At 36.2% G+C, this 15,866-nt stretch overlaps 1 protein-coding gene and 1 pseudogene across 2 annotated transcripts; both read left to right on the top strand.

Moving 5' to 3' along the window:
* Positions 1–1,697: 1,697 nt before the first annotated feature.
* On the top strand, positions 1,698–8,519 carry LOC136232452 (G-type lectin S-receptor-like serine/threonine-protein kinase RKS1). 2 transcript variants are annotated; one of them, XM_066021628.1, is made up of 8 exons: positions 1,698–1,826; positions 3,643–4,963; positions 5,104–5,241; positions 5,366–5,538; positions 5,610–5,820; positions 5,919–6,153; positions 6,230–6,380; positions 7,759–8,519. In XM_066021628.1, exons 1-8 carry the CDS (start codon positions 1,812–1,814, stop codon positions 8,068–8,070), a joined length of 2,556 nt encoding a protein of 851 aa, XP_065877700.1. In that variant the 5' UTR covers positions 1,698–1,811; the 3' UTR covers positions 8,071–8,519. The 2 variants fall into 2 exon arrangements, with proteins under 2 accessions (XP_065877700.1, XP_065877701.1); XM_066021629.1 differs by lacking the exon at positions 1,698–1,826 and adding an exon at positions 2,269–2,788.
* Positions 8,520–8,751: 232 nt separating this feature from the next.
* Positions 8,752–14,340, top strand: LOC136232453 (G-type lectin S-receptor-like serine/threonine-protein kinase At1g11410; annotated as a pseudogene).
* Positions 14,341–15,866: the final 1,526 nt, after the last annotated feature.

Here is a 15,866-nt window from a genome sequence, read left to right on the forward strand (position 1 = left end):
TCCAAATCACTATTCAATGATCGAGACAAGCCAATATAGTATTATAATTGCTATATAGCAATTAAAATCTGATGAGTGAGATTAAACCAACAATTGTCATACTAACCTAACATTAATTTATAATAATATATTGTAATGTAGATTAAATTAAACTAAGGCTTAATGCATATTTACATTCTGAACTTTTAATAGTTGGTTTTAAAAACGTATCGCATCACACACTTATAGTTGCTTCATTCAGGCCTCTTGCATATAAAATCGTTGATTTGTCATCTTTGACAGATGAGGCAGCATACGGAACGAACTCGCAGGAGGTCCGAATGAGCCAAGTATACATGTGTGATAGTTTCTAATTCCGTCTTCATAGGTATAAAAATTCTCGTGCGAATATCCCCATTTTTCATTTCTCAAATCTTAAATAATATTTTTCTTAGTAAACTTTAAGGTTTTTTTTTTCTATGTAAATACAATTAAGCAAATGAATTTTATAAATCTTTTTACATATTTAATACAAAAAATTATATTTCATAAGTAATACATCAACCTATCAAATATAAAAATAAATAAAAAAATTATTTAAATATAAAAATTCTTATAAACTATATGAGATGGGGATTCTCCGCGGGTCAAAGAGATCCCTTGTCTCGCCCCATCCCCGCCTCTAGGTATTTTCTCCATCCCCACCCGATGACAAAAATAAATGGAGGTTTCTCATCTCATTGAGACGAATCCCCTCTAGGAATGGATAATTTCGGCCCATTTGCAACTCTAATTAGGATTCAGACTTCAAAACCTTATAAGGGGTGGAGACAGGGGGGCATGGGTCCCTCCGGCCGCTGGAACCACCATGACCACGATTAGTTTCGGCCCCCCTATCTCTACGAAATTTGAGGTTGTGGTGGTTATGGCCTTCTGTTTCCAAAAAATCAGGTGCTAAATTAGCACCCCAAGATTTGGCCAGGTCCTGTTAAACCATCTCTAAATCCAAAATTCCAAATTTTTTTTTGGCTTGTTAGGCCCTCATTGAATCCAAATTTCTATTTTTTTTTTCATGTTACGCATTTCTTAAATCCAAATTTCAAATTTTTTTTACCTATTAGGTCGTCCCTAAATCCTGGTACTCGAACCCGTGACCTCTTGGTCACACGAGAACAACGTTTACCGTTGCGCCAAGGCTCGCCCTCATTATAACACATATATATACGAAAAAAATTTGAACAAGTTTAATTTAGCAAAAAAAATTTTACACCGTGTGTAAAATCGCCGTTCCAACCGAACAATTATGTATTCACCACTGAACCTTACCATCCGTCAAATTGTAGTTTTTTTTTTTTGTTATTGTTGTTATTAGTTCCGATTAATTGGTTCAAAGTTACTTAAAGACCTTTTATAAGTAACCCTTTGCTGACATCAGGATTCGAAAAGTAACTCTTTGCTGACATTAGGAATCGAATTCGAGATTTCTAATTTAAGCGAATTGGAGATTTCTAACTTAAGCGAATTGGTAGCTTTATGACTGAACCAAATCTTAATTTGTAGGTATTGTAGGATTTATATTTAAACAATGCTGACTAATTTGGATTTCTTTAGCCACTATTTTATTTGTGTAGTTGTTACAATAATTGAGTTCTTAAATAATTTAAATTATGGAACCTCTATTTTATTGCTTCGCATGACATGTGACTATATATATATATATATACACCACAAAATTACCTAACCATAGACCTCTCTAGCAGCCTACAGTAGCAGTGAAAGGGACAGCAGAAGCACTTCCTCTCTGTAAATGGCAATTTCGGCAGTAACAGCAGATGCATTTCATCTGGGTACTTTCTTTTTCCGTTTTTTCTTTATATTCCCATTTCAATTATGCAAAAAGCTACTTACTTTGTCTTCTTTCCTTGCCATCAATCTTGACTAGAATCATATTGGTAAACATAATGTTTGAAATTTTACTTCTATGTTGAATTACTTTGAAATAGTCATTGAGACAATACCACAAACACCTTGTGCTCATCTCTTAAACAACTTCCCTGGCCCATGAAAATCTAGGGTGTGCTACAAATAGCTTCAATTCTAGGTATTTAGTAGCCTGCAATATGAGATTTTAGGAATTAATGGTCAAAATAACCCTGAAGTTGGTAAGGTTCAGTTTAACCCTAATGGAAGTTTAGATATTAATTCAATTAGGAAGTTGTCAAAACTTGACAAATAGTCCAAATTTGACAAACTTCTAGGTATAAAAACTGAGTGCTTTTGGGGTAATTTCTCAAATTTTTCCAACTTCGGATGAGTTGATACTTATACTTCGATTTGGGTGCGCTAAACTGCCCATGCCTGCCAACTTTGGGGGCTATTTTGACCCTTAATTCGACATTTCACAACAAATCTCATTTTCCTAGAAAAGTATCTATTTCACCATCCAGTATTTGAGCAAGTTTATGATACCACAAATACCAGAGTTTTGGCATTTGGTCATAACTTCACTCAAAGTTTTTTTGTGCATGAAAACTCTTCTTCAGCCTTGTTTCGTTTCTGTTACCGTTTTTCTACCTATATTTTTAGAAAAAACGTTTCCCAATATCCTTTTTCGTTTCGGTCTCCGTTTCCGTGCAAGGTAGCTCAAAGTTGGGAGCTTTACAGTTTACAGTCCTCTTCATGTGAATCAATAGGCTCCTAAGCTATTACCAATTTTCCACTATACCTATCCACACATTAAATTGAGCAAATACCAAGTCCAATTCAACATAGTGGTCCTTACTTTCCCAGTTTCCACTTCACTTCCAAAGTAAGTATAAGTAATAAATCTCTCCTCATTTTTTTGGGGCAAAAGATCAATTTAAGGACTAAAGACTTATTGATTTTATATCTAATGTGCAGAGTAAAACAACAAAAAGAAACCAAATGGACACTAGATTGCTATCCTCAACATTTGGCGTATATTTATTACTTAAACTCCAATTTCCAAATAATGTAGTAATATATTGTTCACCTCAGTTTGGAAGGAGCTATATGATGGACATACTAGACTACAAGCTTCTTTGCAGAAAGATTTTTTAACTTGGGTGTATACTAAATGGCATGTCGTAATGTCTTGAATCTGTATTACACACTACGACAGGAAGCAACGGGGTCTCGCTGGAAGCGATGTCTTGGGGTCCAAGTCGGTTTAGGATAGGTTGAGTACTATAAATACTCTCTTATATAAACCCTAATGTGTAATCTGATTTCCGCCTCCTTAATAAAAAAGCTATTCTCCTTCTGCCCGTGGACTAGCCAACATAACGTTGGTGAACCACGTAAAATCTGTGTTTCGTTTTTCGTTTATTTATCTTTCGCTAAATCCGCACAACATGTCGTTTATTAGATCTTCAAATTACCCAATCGAATACTCCTAGTTGATAGAAATAAAATGATTATGAATAGCTCTAAAACATATAATAATACATCTTAATGTGAAATTTCCTCCCTTATTTGACTCTTCCCTGCACCTAATTTCCTTATCTTTATCTCCATATCAAAGATATCCAAGTTGCTCAAAGTAATATTATATTTTTCTCAAAGTAATTGCTGTGATCTAAAAACATCACATGTTCATTGAACAAACACGTTTTATAGCCGTTTTGGATTATCACTTTGCAGGAGTCAACAAAAGCATTCTATGGAGATTCAAAAGTGTTCATTAGTTCCAGGCAAAGACCTGTAATCAGCATGGATGGATATGGAATGCTTCTCAACTTCTTAGTTCTTGTCATTCTTTTTCCATATTGTCATCCCATTGATGACATCACCACTGATCGGTCTCTCACAGACGGGAATACTTTAGTTTCACGGAACGGAACTTTTGCATTAGGATTTTTCAGCCCGGGAAACTCAATTTATAAGTATCTTGGCATTTGGTATCATAAGTTGCCTGAACAAACTGTGGTGTGGGTTGCAAACAGGAACAGTCCTGTTAATGATTCTTCGGGAATCCTTTCTATAAGCCGGGATGGGAATCTTGTGCTATATGATCACCATGACCGGAATTTAAGTCTGTGGTCTGCTAACGTTTCAACGGGAAGAACAGATGGTTATGTAGCTCAGCTATTAGATTCTGGAAACTTGGTTGTGGTCCATAACGAAAGCAATCAAATTGTTTGGCAAAGCTTTGATCATCCAACGGATACTATGCTTCCAGGTCTTAAAATTGGATTGGATCGGAAACTCGGTTTATACAAGTCCTTAACATCATGGAGGTCAGCAAATGACCCAGGAACAGGTGATATGTCCTACAAGCTTAATCCTAATGGTTGTCCACAATTCTTTTTGCGGAAGGGTTTAACTCGAATTTGGAGAAGCAGTCCGTGGCCTTGGGATCCTGCACCAATGCCCGGTTATTTGCCTACTTCTGCTAACAATGAAGATGAAATATTTTACACTTTTCAAGTGGAAGATGAATTCCTCTCAAGGATTGTGGTAAAAAGCAACGGGATGATCCAACGGCTTACTTGGGATAATAGTTCCTTTCAATGGAGAGTCTCGCGTTCAGAACCTAAGTACATCTACGGGCATTGTGGTGTGTATAGTATATTGAACTCTAACAATCTTGATAGTCTTGAGTGCATGTGTCTGCCAGGATACGAGCCGAAGTCCTTAAAGAATTGGTATCTAAGAGATGGTTCTGCTGGATGTGTGAGGAAGAGACAGAAAACAACTTCAGTCTGCGGAAATGGAGAAGGGTTTATTAAGGTAGAGCGTGTAAAGATTCCCGATACTTCTATAGCAACGCTTTTGAACAAAAGTTTGAGTAGCATAGAGTGTCAACAAATGTGCTTCAGGAACTGTTCCTGCAAAGCATTTACAAGTTTGGACATTGAGAGGAAAGGTTATGGCTGCTTGATGTGGTACGGAGAGTTAATGGACACGGTGGAGTATACAGAGGGACGAGATATGTTTGTCCGTGTTGATGCAATAGAGTTAGGTATCATTCTCCTTCCCTTGGTTATATGCAACAGAATTACATTCATCTGCCTTGTGTTTCTACTTTCTGAAGACTTTTATCTTTTTTATCACATTGCTTATTTATATATATATCAGTGTTGTAATTTCTCCGTAATGCAGCTGAGGAAGCCAGGAAAAGAGGAGGTTTTCTGAAAAGGAATGGGATGCTGGTCATTCCAGTATCATCTGCTTTTCTCAATATACTTCTCATTGTGATATTCGTCAATTGGTGGCTGAAGAAGAAGCGGAAAAGAAAAGGTAAATAAAAACCGAAGTGATAGCTACTTAATTACAACATAATGTGGTAATTTGATGAACGGTGGTCGTATCTGTATCGATCATGACTTGTTATTACTTCTTGTCTTTGTGTGTTTGTGGACAGTGAAGAAAAAATTGACTGAAGGACTATTGTCTACATCAGTGTCAAGCAAACTTGACGAATCGTGCCAAACGTCAGATGTGCCATTTTTTGATCTGTTTATAGTATATACAGCTACTAATAATCTCAGTCCAGCAAACAAACTCGGACAAGGTGGTTTTGGCCCAGTGTACAAGGTAATTTTAGCTTGAATGCCTTTGATCTGATCAATGTTCGGTTTAGATTAAATGCGATATACAAATTTCAGGGTCAGCTAAAGGACGGGCGATATATAGCTGTGAAAAGATTATCTCAGAGTTCAGGGCAAGGGATAGAAGAATTCAAGAATGAAGTCTTGCTGCTTGCGAGGCTTCAGCACAGGAATCTTGTGAAACTTCTCGGTTGCTGCATCGAAGGAGATGAACGCATGTTAATATACGAGTACTTGCCAAACAAAAGCTTGGACTATTTTATCTTCGGTAAGACTTAAATGTATGTTCCCTTGTTCTATGGTTTGTGCAACTTGTTGTCTAATCATATTGATGTCTTGACAACATTTTCCAAAATTTTGTTGCAGATCAGAAAGCATCAGTTTTGAATTGGAGAAAACGCTTGGATATAATAGTAGGCATTGCTCGCGGTGTCCTTTATCTTCATCATGACTCGAGATTGAGAATCATCCATAGGGATTTGAAGTCGAGCAATGTATTACTAGATGCTGAAATGAACCCGAAAATTTCAGATTTCGGCATAGCTAGAATATGTGACGGGGATGAGATTCAAGTTAAGACTAAACGAGTTATAGGAACACAGTAAGTTTTCTATGCTTAAATACCAATGAATTACAAATCTATGTATTAACATAATCTTGTATTTGTTTCAATACAGTGGTTACATGGCACCGGAATATGCATTGTTCGGAAAATTTTCGACGAAATCTGATGTCTTCAGCTTTGGGGTTATAGTGCTGGAGACTATAAGTGGCAAGAAATGCAACAACTTTTTTCCAGAGGATCCTTCATTGCATTTAATTGGGCATGTAAGTAAGAAAGAAGAAAGTATGTCTAGTAATTGGGGTAAATGGCATCTATGGTCCCTGAAATTTACCTTTACTTTCATTATGACCCTTGAACTTTAAAACCACAAATTACAATGCCCCTTGAGCTTTGCTTTTTACTAACATAATAGTCCCTTTTACCATTGATCAAGTCAAAATGACAGATGACGATCTTAAAATAGAAAAGTTTAAGAATTAAAGTTGTTTAGAACCACATTTCCAATGGAACCGCCATTTTCGAATTCCAAATCACCATTTTCGGAGTTTTCTCTCTCCAAGAATCCACTTTCCTTCTCCTAACCAATCAACACCTAAATAACTTCAAAACCAAAAAGTTTAAGAAATAAAGTTGCTTAGAATGTCATTTCAATTAGCTACAATGGAAGGTTACCTACTATTGGAGTGGTCATCTTGATCAGCAATAACCAAAAAGTTTAAGAAATAAAGTTGCTTAGAATGTCATTTCAATTAGCTACAATGGAAGGTTACCTACTATTGGAGTGGTCATCTTGATCAGCAATAAAATGGGCCATGTTAGTAAAGTGCAATGTTCAGGGGCCAATAACGAGCAAAGTTGAGGAGCCATCTGTGTAATTTACCCATTATAATTTATAGGAGATTAAGATCGTTTTATGTGAATTAATTGAATAATTGAAAATAAAACAAAATAAGCAGCACAGGGAATCTATGTGGTTCGACCAGTTCGTGCCAACATACACGGAGAGGATAAGTCTTTATTATCGAAACAACCAAAAACAACTTACAAGCCCAAAAGTTTTCCTAAAAATTCTATACCCAAATGTTTCCCAACTCTTTATTGTTTCCTTACTCTCAATTAACATCATAATCGCCTCTAAACGCCTCTATATGTGTTTATATAGTTCTTAAAACCATTAAAAGACCCGAACAACGTCAAAATAGGAAAACAATATCCAATAGGAATATAATCCTTGTCTTTCGGAGCGGCCAGCTTGCCGGCTTGGTGGGCGTGCTGGCCCTCAACACAAACCCTTGTCGCCATGACCAAGTCAACACTTTGAGAACTCTTGGCTTGATGGCTTGGCGATTCGAGCACTCTGAGAAGCTCGAAGTTTTGTTGCACGGAAACGGAAACAGAAACCGAAAAACATTATTTCTAAAAATATAACACACGGAACGCGAAAACGCTAATGAAGAAAATTTCTATGCAACATAGGCTCGAAGTGCTGGTAGCCCTACAGATTTCTCCGTAAATGCCTCGAATGACCCAAATTTTGTCCCAAAGCTTCCTAAAACCAATTTAAGCTTGATGAATATAGTATTAACCTAACAAATAATCATTTGATGGTAATGATTTTATTCAATTATATGGATGGCACAGGTGTGGGATTTATGGAGACAGGACAAAGTTTTGGACATAATTGATTCATCATTGATGGAGTCTTTGGAATCGGATGTTCTTCCACAGATATTCAGATACATTCAGATTGGGCTATTGTGTGTGCAAAATAATGAAATGGATCGACCCTCCATGTCAACTGTTCTTCTCATGCTAAACAGCGAAACAACCCTTCCTTATCCTCAAGAACCTGCATTCATTTTGGGAAGTAACTACAAAGGTTTTATTCCATCAAATACAGCTCAGAATTATTCATTAAATCAGGTAACAATCACACAGTTTGAAGCCAGATAGAGATTATATCATGTACCGGTGCTAAAACAGGTTATTGTGTCATAATCGTGTTATTTGATCTATATACTTCACATTATTATATATGATATAAATGCAACAGAAATGATAATCGTGTCAAACGGGCGGGTTGTCTTTGTAAATAGTTTGTCGTGAACCATAATACTATGTCGGTCTGGAGTGAGTAGCGGGTAGAAGGTTTGAGCAAGAAGTGGTCATAAAGGGATGGTGATGGGATAGGAATGAACTAATCACATCAGAAATGGAGAGGTAGTGGACGTGCTTTATTAGTAAGTGTGTTTCTAATACATGTAGACGCGTTTTAAAACCGTGAGGTCCTCCAATAAGTTGGATTTAAATCAAAGCGGATAATTTGTACGTGATATTGGACCAGATTGTTACAATGTATCTCAACCATATTATAGGACATGACCACTTACATTTGTTTCTTATTTTTTCATTCTTTTTGTATTATATGAACCTTAAATTGGATTTCTGAAATCACATGATAGAGTGATTTTTGTGTAGCTCCATACAGTTTAAACACTATCTGCTGTAAGATATTCATATATTTAAGGGATTTAAGGGATTAAGTTCAAATTTTCCCAGAGGTTACCGGGGAAGATCAATTTTACTTTAATGGCGGGAAACAAACAACCTAATATCCTATGATAAAGAAAAAACTCTAGTTCGATTTTACCCGTATTGTAAAAACTCAAGCTCATCCTTATCATTTTATATGGTAAATACCAATGAAATTACAAGAAAGAGTAAAAATGAAAATTACCGATGAAACCCCTTGAGAAAGAGTAAAAATGGCTTGATAATGCTTTGAGGATCAATCGCTGATCTCAAGCGAGGCTACTTGCAAGAAGTAGACTGAACAGTGACGGATTCAGGTTTTATTGACAGGGGGTGTATGTGGTGTTCTCTCGTGATTTATGATGTTAAGTTGATATTTGTTTGACATTTTTACATAAAAAAAAGTAAAGTCTTATACACAGTTCTTATGGAACTTTCGGGTTTTTTTTACAACCAGTGGGTGTTCGAACCCGCCTAGCTCCCCTGGAATAAGTGTATGATATCTGCACTCCGATATTTAAATTAGCCGATTAAAAGTAGAGATCAAAGAAAGCTAAGGTATAATGTTATACTTTGTTCCTATATGTTTCATGGTTTATACAGTGACCATCCGAGTAAAACTGAGTAATTAATGTGATTGTAACGTCTGAAACAGGCGAGCATTACAAATGAAGGTCGATACTAGTCACTATTGATTTAAGGCATTGCTGAGCCTGAGATATGTTTTACAAGCTTATTGTTTTTGGGTCAATATCAACTGGTTGTTTTATTCAATACTAAACATGTTCATGAATCGAGTTGGGTTCAAGGTCAGACTTTACAGGTTTATCTCTAGAAACACTCTGTCCAAATTCAGTCCGCTGTCAATTTGATATATATTAATAGGTCGAGTCAAGCCTCCTATTTTATAAATCTCAAGTCTGACATAAAAACAAACAGATTTAGGTGGGATCTAATATCATTTTTTTTCCATTGAATGCGGGCCTGAGCGGACAATACCCGAACCCATAAACACGTCTATTCAATCCTAATATTTTTCATGCCAGGTATTTTGTTCTGTTTCTATATATATCTTCAAGAATGATGCCTTTCAACATTATAATTTTCTAAACTATCACTATCAGCCCTACTAGCAGTGTAGCCAAGGAAAATACTAGGATTGTTCTTTTTTCTTTGGGCAAAATTAATTTATTATTTTCAGCTATAAGGTTACGTGAAGCAGTTGTCTTGTCTTAACCTAAATCACTAAACTTTGACAAATTCTATGTTTTGGTAGGTAAAAATATGATAATTTTATAACAACAGAGACTAGACTGTGCTGAATAAACTATCTATTTGGGAGTGGAGAAGTAACGGATTTAGAGATTCTTAAACCAGACTGAATGTTTAAATAAAGAGATTAAGAATTGGATTGAACTGTATACTGTTGAGTACGGATTTGGAGATTCTTAAACCAGGCTGAATATCCAAATAAAAAGATCAAGACCCTGTTTGGTAAAAAGCTTTTTCGCTTAAATTTAGAGGTTTAAGTCACTTTAGAGGTTTTGACTAGTCAAACTTCTAACAGTGATGTTTGGTGAAAAAAAGGTTTAAGATAGTTTATTGGATCCAAAAAGCTAATTTTGAAAAATCGCATTTTAGGAACAATCAGCTAAGTTTTACCAAATAAGTTTACACAATCAGCAAGTCAAATCAGCTAACCAAAAAGTATTCAGCTAATAGTCAGTATAATCAGCTAACAACTAACAGCTATTTGCCAAACAGGGTCTTAGAATTGGATTGAATTGTGTACTTTTTCTTTAGGACTGAACCAAATTGTACGGTTGACTTTAACATGTACAATTATGGAGATTTCCTCATAATGGCTGAATAGGAATCTAAACTACACCAAAGACGTAATTAAAAGATTCAAAATTAGATTGAACGGTTGATTTTTTCGTTAATATGGAACCCAATTGTATCATTGAGCTTCATCGGGTTTAATTCTGGAGATTTTCAAATTCCGAAATTGTACTCACTCCTCCAGAAAACTCTTCCAATCCTTTGAAAAACAAAGACAACACCTGAAATTAGAAAACCTACTCAATTGGGAAGATTTTTCCAAAGTGAAAGCAGAAGTCATTTTGTTCTTCTAAAAAAGAAACTTTTTCAACATCGTTTTCCTCCAATAAATGAACTACAAGTTTACCTAATGATAAGGCAAAACAATCATTTAATAATAAGAACTGTGTCGTCACAAGATTCAACCTTTTTTCCTTTTTCTATTTACTTATTATGACCTTAAAAACATCAAAAACCTCAACTTTTTTCCAACAAAAATGGAACCCAGAATGCTTTTTTCATTTCTTCTGCTTCTCCAATTCACCTTTTCTACCTCCAAAAACACCATAAACATTAACCAAACACTTAAAGATGGAGACTTTTTAATCTCTGAAGGAAAGAATTTTGTTTTAGGGTTTTTTAGTCCAAGAAGTTCAAGTTACAGATATCTTGGAATTTGGTTCAACAAAGTTCCATTGCAAACTGTGGTTTGGGTAGCAAACAGGAACACTCCAATCAAGGGGTTTTCTGGAGTTCTTTCGATTGATCGAAAATCGGGGAATCTTGTTCTTTATAGCGACAAAATTCGAGTTTGGTCGACAAATGTTTCAGTTCAGGCAGGTGATACAAGGATGTCTAAGCTCTCGGATGCTGGAAATTTGATGTTGCTCGGTAGTAATGACCGAATACTCTGGCAGAGCTTCGAGCATCCGACGAACACTTTGTTACCCGAAATGAAGTTTGGCTTGAACAGAAAAACCGGTGTGAGTTCTTACTTGTCATCATGGAGATCAGCAGATGATCCTGGAATTGGGAACTATTCGTATAGGCTTAATCCGGGGGGATCACCGCAGTTTTATCTATACAATGGCACGAAACATTATTGGCGTACCGCGCCATGGCCTTGGAAATCATTTTCGGACTTGTACAATTACAACTTTGTTAACTTAGGTGAAGAAATATACCAAAGTTTTTTCTTGCATAGTGGTTCTCCTATAACATGGGTAGTCCTGGACGAGTCGGGGTTCCTTCGGTGGCAAATATGGCACGAAGGCGATAGCGAATGGAAGCTGTTCATGACGTTGCCTATGGATCGGTGTGACTTCCACGGAAGATGTGGTGCTAATGGCAAGTGTGATTCCAATGCTGTTAATAGATTGGAATGCACTTGCTTACCCGGACACGAACCAAAATCGTCTAGAGATTGGGATTTAGGTGATAAGAGAGGCGGATGTATCAGGAAACGGCCTGATTCCTCCGTGCTTTGTAGGCGTGGAGACGGATTTTTAAAAGTCGAAAAGGTTAAGCTTCCTGATACATCAGAAGCTGTTTGGATTGACACGAGTAAGAGCCATTTCGATTGCGAAAAAGAATGTAAGAGCAACTGTTCTTGTTCTGCCTATTGCAGTGTAGATATTGCTGGAAACGAAACTCGTTGCTTAACATGGCATATGGACTTGATCGATACAAGAACATACACCGATGACATGGGCTACGATATCTATGTTCGAGCTGATGCTCTTGAATTAGGTACTTCGGTTCCTTACACCGATAATTTTATCATTTGCAACATTGTTTCTATTCCGTTACTCTTACATGTTCTTTTCACCGGTATAGAAAGTGCGAAAAGATCGAAACTGAAGATAATACCATTGATAATTCCTGTTGCATTAGCTTGGATTTTCATTATCATAATGATCACTTGTTGGCTCAAGAACCGAAAGAAGAAACGGTAAGACGAACATGCTTAAAACATTCTTATGTGCTTTTTTTATCCGTATTCGTTGACCAAATTTCGGTTTAAGTTTCATATATTACGACTGCAGGAGCACATTTTTACCGTTTTCTTCCATGTTCATGATGAATTTTTCCTTCAATATAGCAATCAAGTTTAAAGAGGGCGAGCCTTGGCACAACGGTAAACGTTGTTGTCGTATGACTGAGAGGTCACGGGTTCAAGTCTTAGGAGTAGCCTCTTACCAAAAATTGGCAGGGGAAGGCTTGCCCCAGTACACCCTTGTGGTGGGACCCCTCTCCGGACCCTCGCTTAAGCGGGGACTCGTAGTGCACCGGGCCGCCCCTTTATAGCAATCAAGTTTAAGAGATACAAACGTTCTGTTTTCTTAAAGGACAACAAGAAAGAACAAAAGGAAAAGAAGGATATTCGATCCCGCAAATGGTTCAGATCGCGTCGAAGACATGATCTTTTCCGCGAATGAGCTCGAGGGGGGAAATGGAAGTCATCCAGATTTGGTATTTTTCGATTTCAGCACGGTACTCGCTGCCACCGAGAATTTCTCCTCAGCTAACAAAATTGGACAGGGTGGTTTCGGAACTGTTTATAAGGTATGGTCTTCGAATTGTCTCGTTTTTCGCTTAAATCGAGTTTTAACGAATAACATTACTCTTGCAACATAATTTCAGGGTCAGCTATCTAACGGACTGGAAATTGCGGTAAAAAGAATGTCGAAAAGCTCGAGGCAAGGAATCCGAGAATTCACAAACGAAGTAATGTTGATTGCAAAGCTTCAACACAAGAATCTTGTGAAACTCTTAGGCTGCTGCCTTGAGAAAAAAGAGCAAATACTAATATATGAATACTTGCCGAACAAAAGTCTCGACTCGTTTCTTTTCGGTAAGGCTTACAATCTTTGTTCTATTCGAAAAAGTTAACGTTTCTTTAGTTGTCTAAACATAGATGCTCATTTTTATAAGATGAGAAGAGAAGGTCATTAATAGATTGGGAAAAACGGTTTAACATAATCGTTGGCATTGCGCGGGGGATATTATATCTTCATCAAGACTCTAGATTAACCATCATCCACCGTGACTTAAAAAGCAGTAATGTACTATTGGACGAAAAAATGAATCCGAAAATTTCAGATTTCGGTATGGCTAGGCTATTCAATGAAAGATCAAATTCAAGGCATGACAAAAAGAGTCGTTGGAACATAGTAAGTACGAACAATAACATATACATTACAATATCGGTCTTAACATATACAATATGTAACCGATATCTTCTCATACAGTGGATACATGTCACCGGAGTATGCATTGTACGGAAAATTTTCAGTAAAATCCGATGTGTTCAGCTTTGGGGTCATACTACTAGAAGTTATAAGTGGTAACAAGAGCCAAGGCTTTCGCCACGAAGACCCTTCGTTGAGCTTGATTGGACATGTAAGTAACGAAATGTTTATTTCTAACGTACATTGTTTTTGTTAGTAAATACTAAGATCTATTCGTTTAGGTATGGGAGCTATGGAGTGAAGGGAGAGTGTTGGAGATTGTCGATTCGTCGTTGATCGAGTCTTACGACCCGGATGAAGCACTGCGATGCATTCAGGTCGGGTTGTTGTGCGTACAAGAAGATGCGACGGAGAGACCGGGAATGTTAGAGGTTATTCTAATGTTGAAGGGGGAAAAATCTCTTCCTTATCCTAAACAAGCTGCTTTCATTCTGAAAACATATTCAAGCAATGGTAAATCACCAGGAGAGGAAGAAGAAAGTTTCTCCATAAATGATCTCACAATATCTGCTGTTCTAACTCGATAATTTCATGTAAAAAAATTGCCATCAATCTGTAGAACTTTTTTTTTTTCTTTTTGAGGAAATACTTTTACACATTTTTTCTTACGAGAGCTAAATATTTACAATACAAAAAACGCTAATTTCGGACTATGGGATAAATTCCGCTGCTGATCACTGACAAACAGTAGCAGAATTAAAAAAAAATCACAATTCTGCCAGTAGCTCACAGTGTATGTGGGATTACTATTGAACCTCTGATGTTCATTTCAGTAATCCACATGGCGTGTGGGATTAGCTACACACCATATGGGGTCTAATTTCATATAAACGGTCTTTGCTTTGCCTAGGTGTGTTGCCCTTTGCCTCAGCTTCTTCCACCAATCGTCCCTTCTCGTCTAATCGATTGGATGCCCGCTTCTTCCACCAATCGTCCCATCTCATCTAATCGACTGTATTTGTAACTTGGCCAGCTAAATCCAATCAGCAAACAAAATGAATTGCACTTGAAATTTGTCATAAAAGCCCAAGTCCATCTCAGTCCAGCCCAATTTGCCCTTATAAATAGGTGAATATGGGTTGAAAATGGTAAGAATCAATCAATATCAATTACTGTTATGACTCGTAATAACCCCCAAGTTGCAATAGGGCGTAATCTGGTAAAATAGAGTGTAAATGGGTGTTCGTAGATCAATCCGATGGTTATTGGATAAGAAAACCAATCCAATCCAAGGGATATATGAATTGGTTGTAAATAATCAATTCAACTGAAAAATACTCTATAAAATTGGATTGGATTGGTTTTGGTTTGGATTGGTTATTAACAACCAATCCATTAATTGATTTCACATAAACATATACCTATTATTATTTTGATTAATAAATAATTAAATTTATATTATTCAATATAAATAAAATCCAATTTTTTTTAATATACCAAATTTTAATAATTATTGGAGTACCAGAAATCTGGAATTCAAGAAAATACTCGAATTCCAAATTATACATGATTCCTAACAAAAATATTGGAATTTCAAAAATTAAAAATATTAGAATTGCAGAAATCCAGAATTCCAAAAAATAAAAATACTGAAATTCCAAAATTTATAATTCGAAATTCTAGATTCTAGAAATGTAGAATTGCAGAAATTACTAGAATTTCAGAAATTTGAAATTCTAGAAAATACTCAAAATAATGAAATGTGGAATTCTAGAAAATAGTTTAAGCTGGTCCAATTCTATAAATATTGAGGTTTTTTTCGTGTATTGGCTAATTAACTAATTAAATAATTTTATCCATGTATTAAAATTGTATTGAGTTGGTTATAACCAGCCCAGTAGAATAAATAAGATTTGATAAAATGTTGAACACCCATAATAATGGCTCGATTTCTACCAAGGATAAAAAATAGTGGTGTTTACTTTTTTTTTTTTTTGTGTGTGTGTAACGATATATGAAGCATATGATATCATTTGCGTGAAATTGTAGAGTACTCCATGTAAATACCATATGTAGATATTGTCCTTTTTGGCCGAATTCCAATACATTGGGTTTCACGGTTTTAAAACGCATCTACATGTATTGGATTCTCATCTTACTAATAAGTTCCAATCACTTCCGATGTGGGATTCAGTTCATTCCTGC

The sequence above is a fragment of the Euphorbia lathyris genome, chromosome 6 (genome assembly GCF_963576675.1).
Source record: "Euphorbia lathyris chromosome 6, ddEupLath1.1, whole genome shotgun sequence".
In the NCBI taxonomy this organism is placed as follows: Eukaryota; Viridiplantae; Streptophyta; class Magnoliopsida; order Malpighiales; family Euphorbiaceae; genus Euphorbia; species Euphorbia lathyris.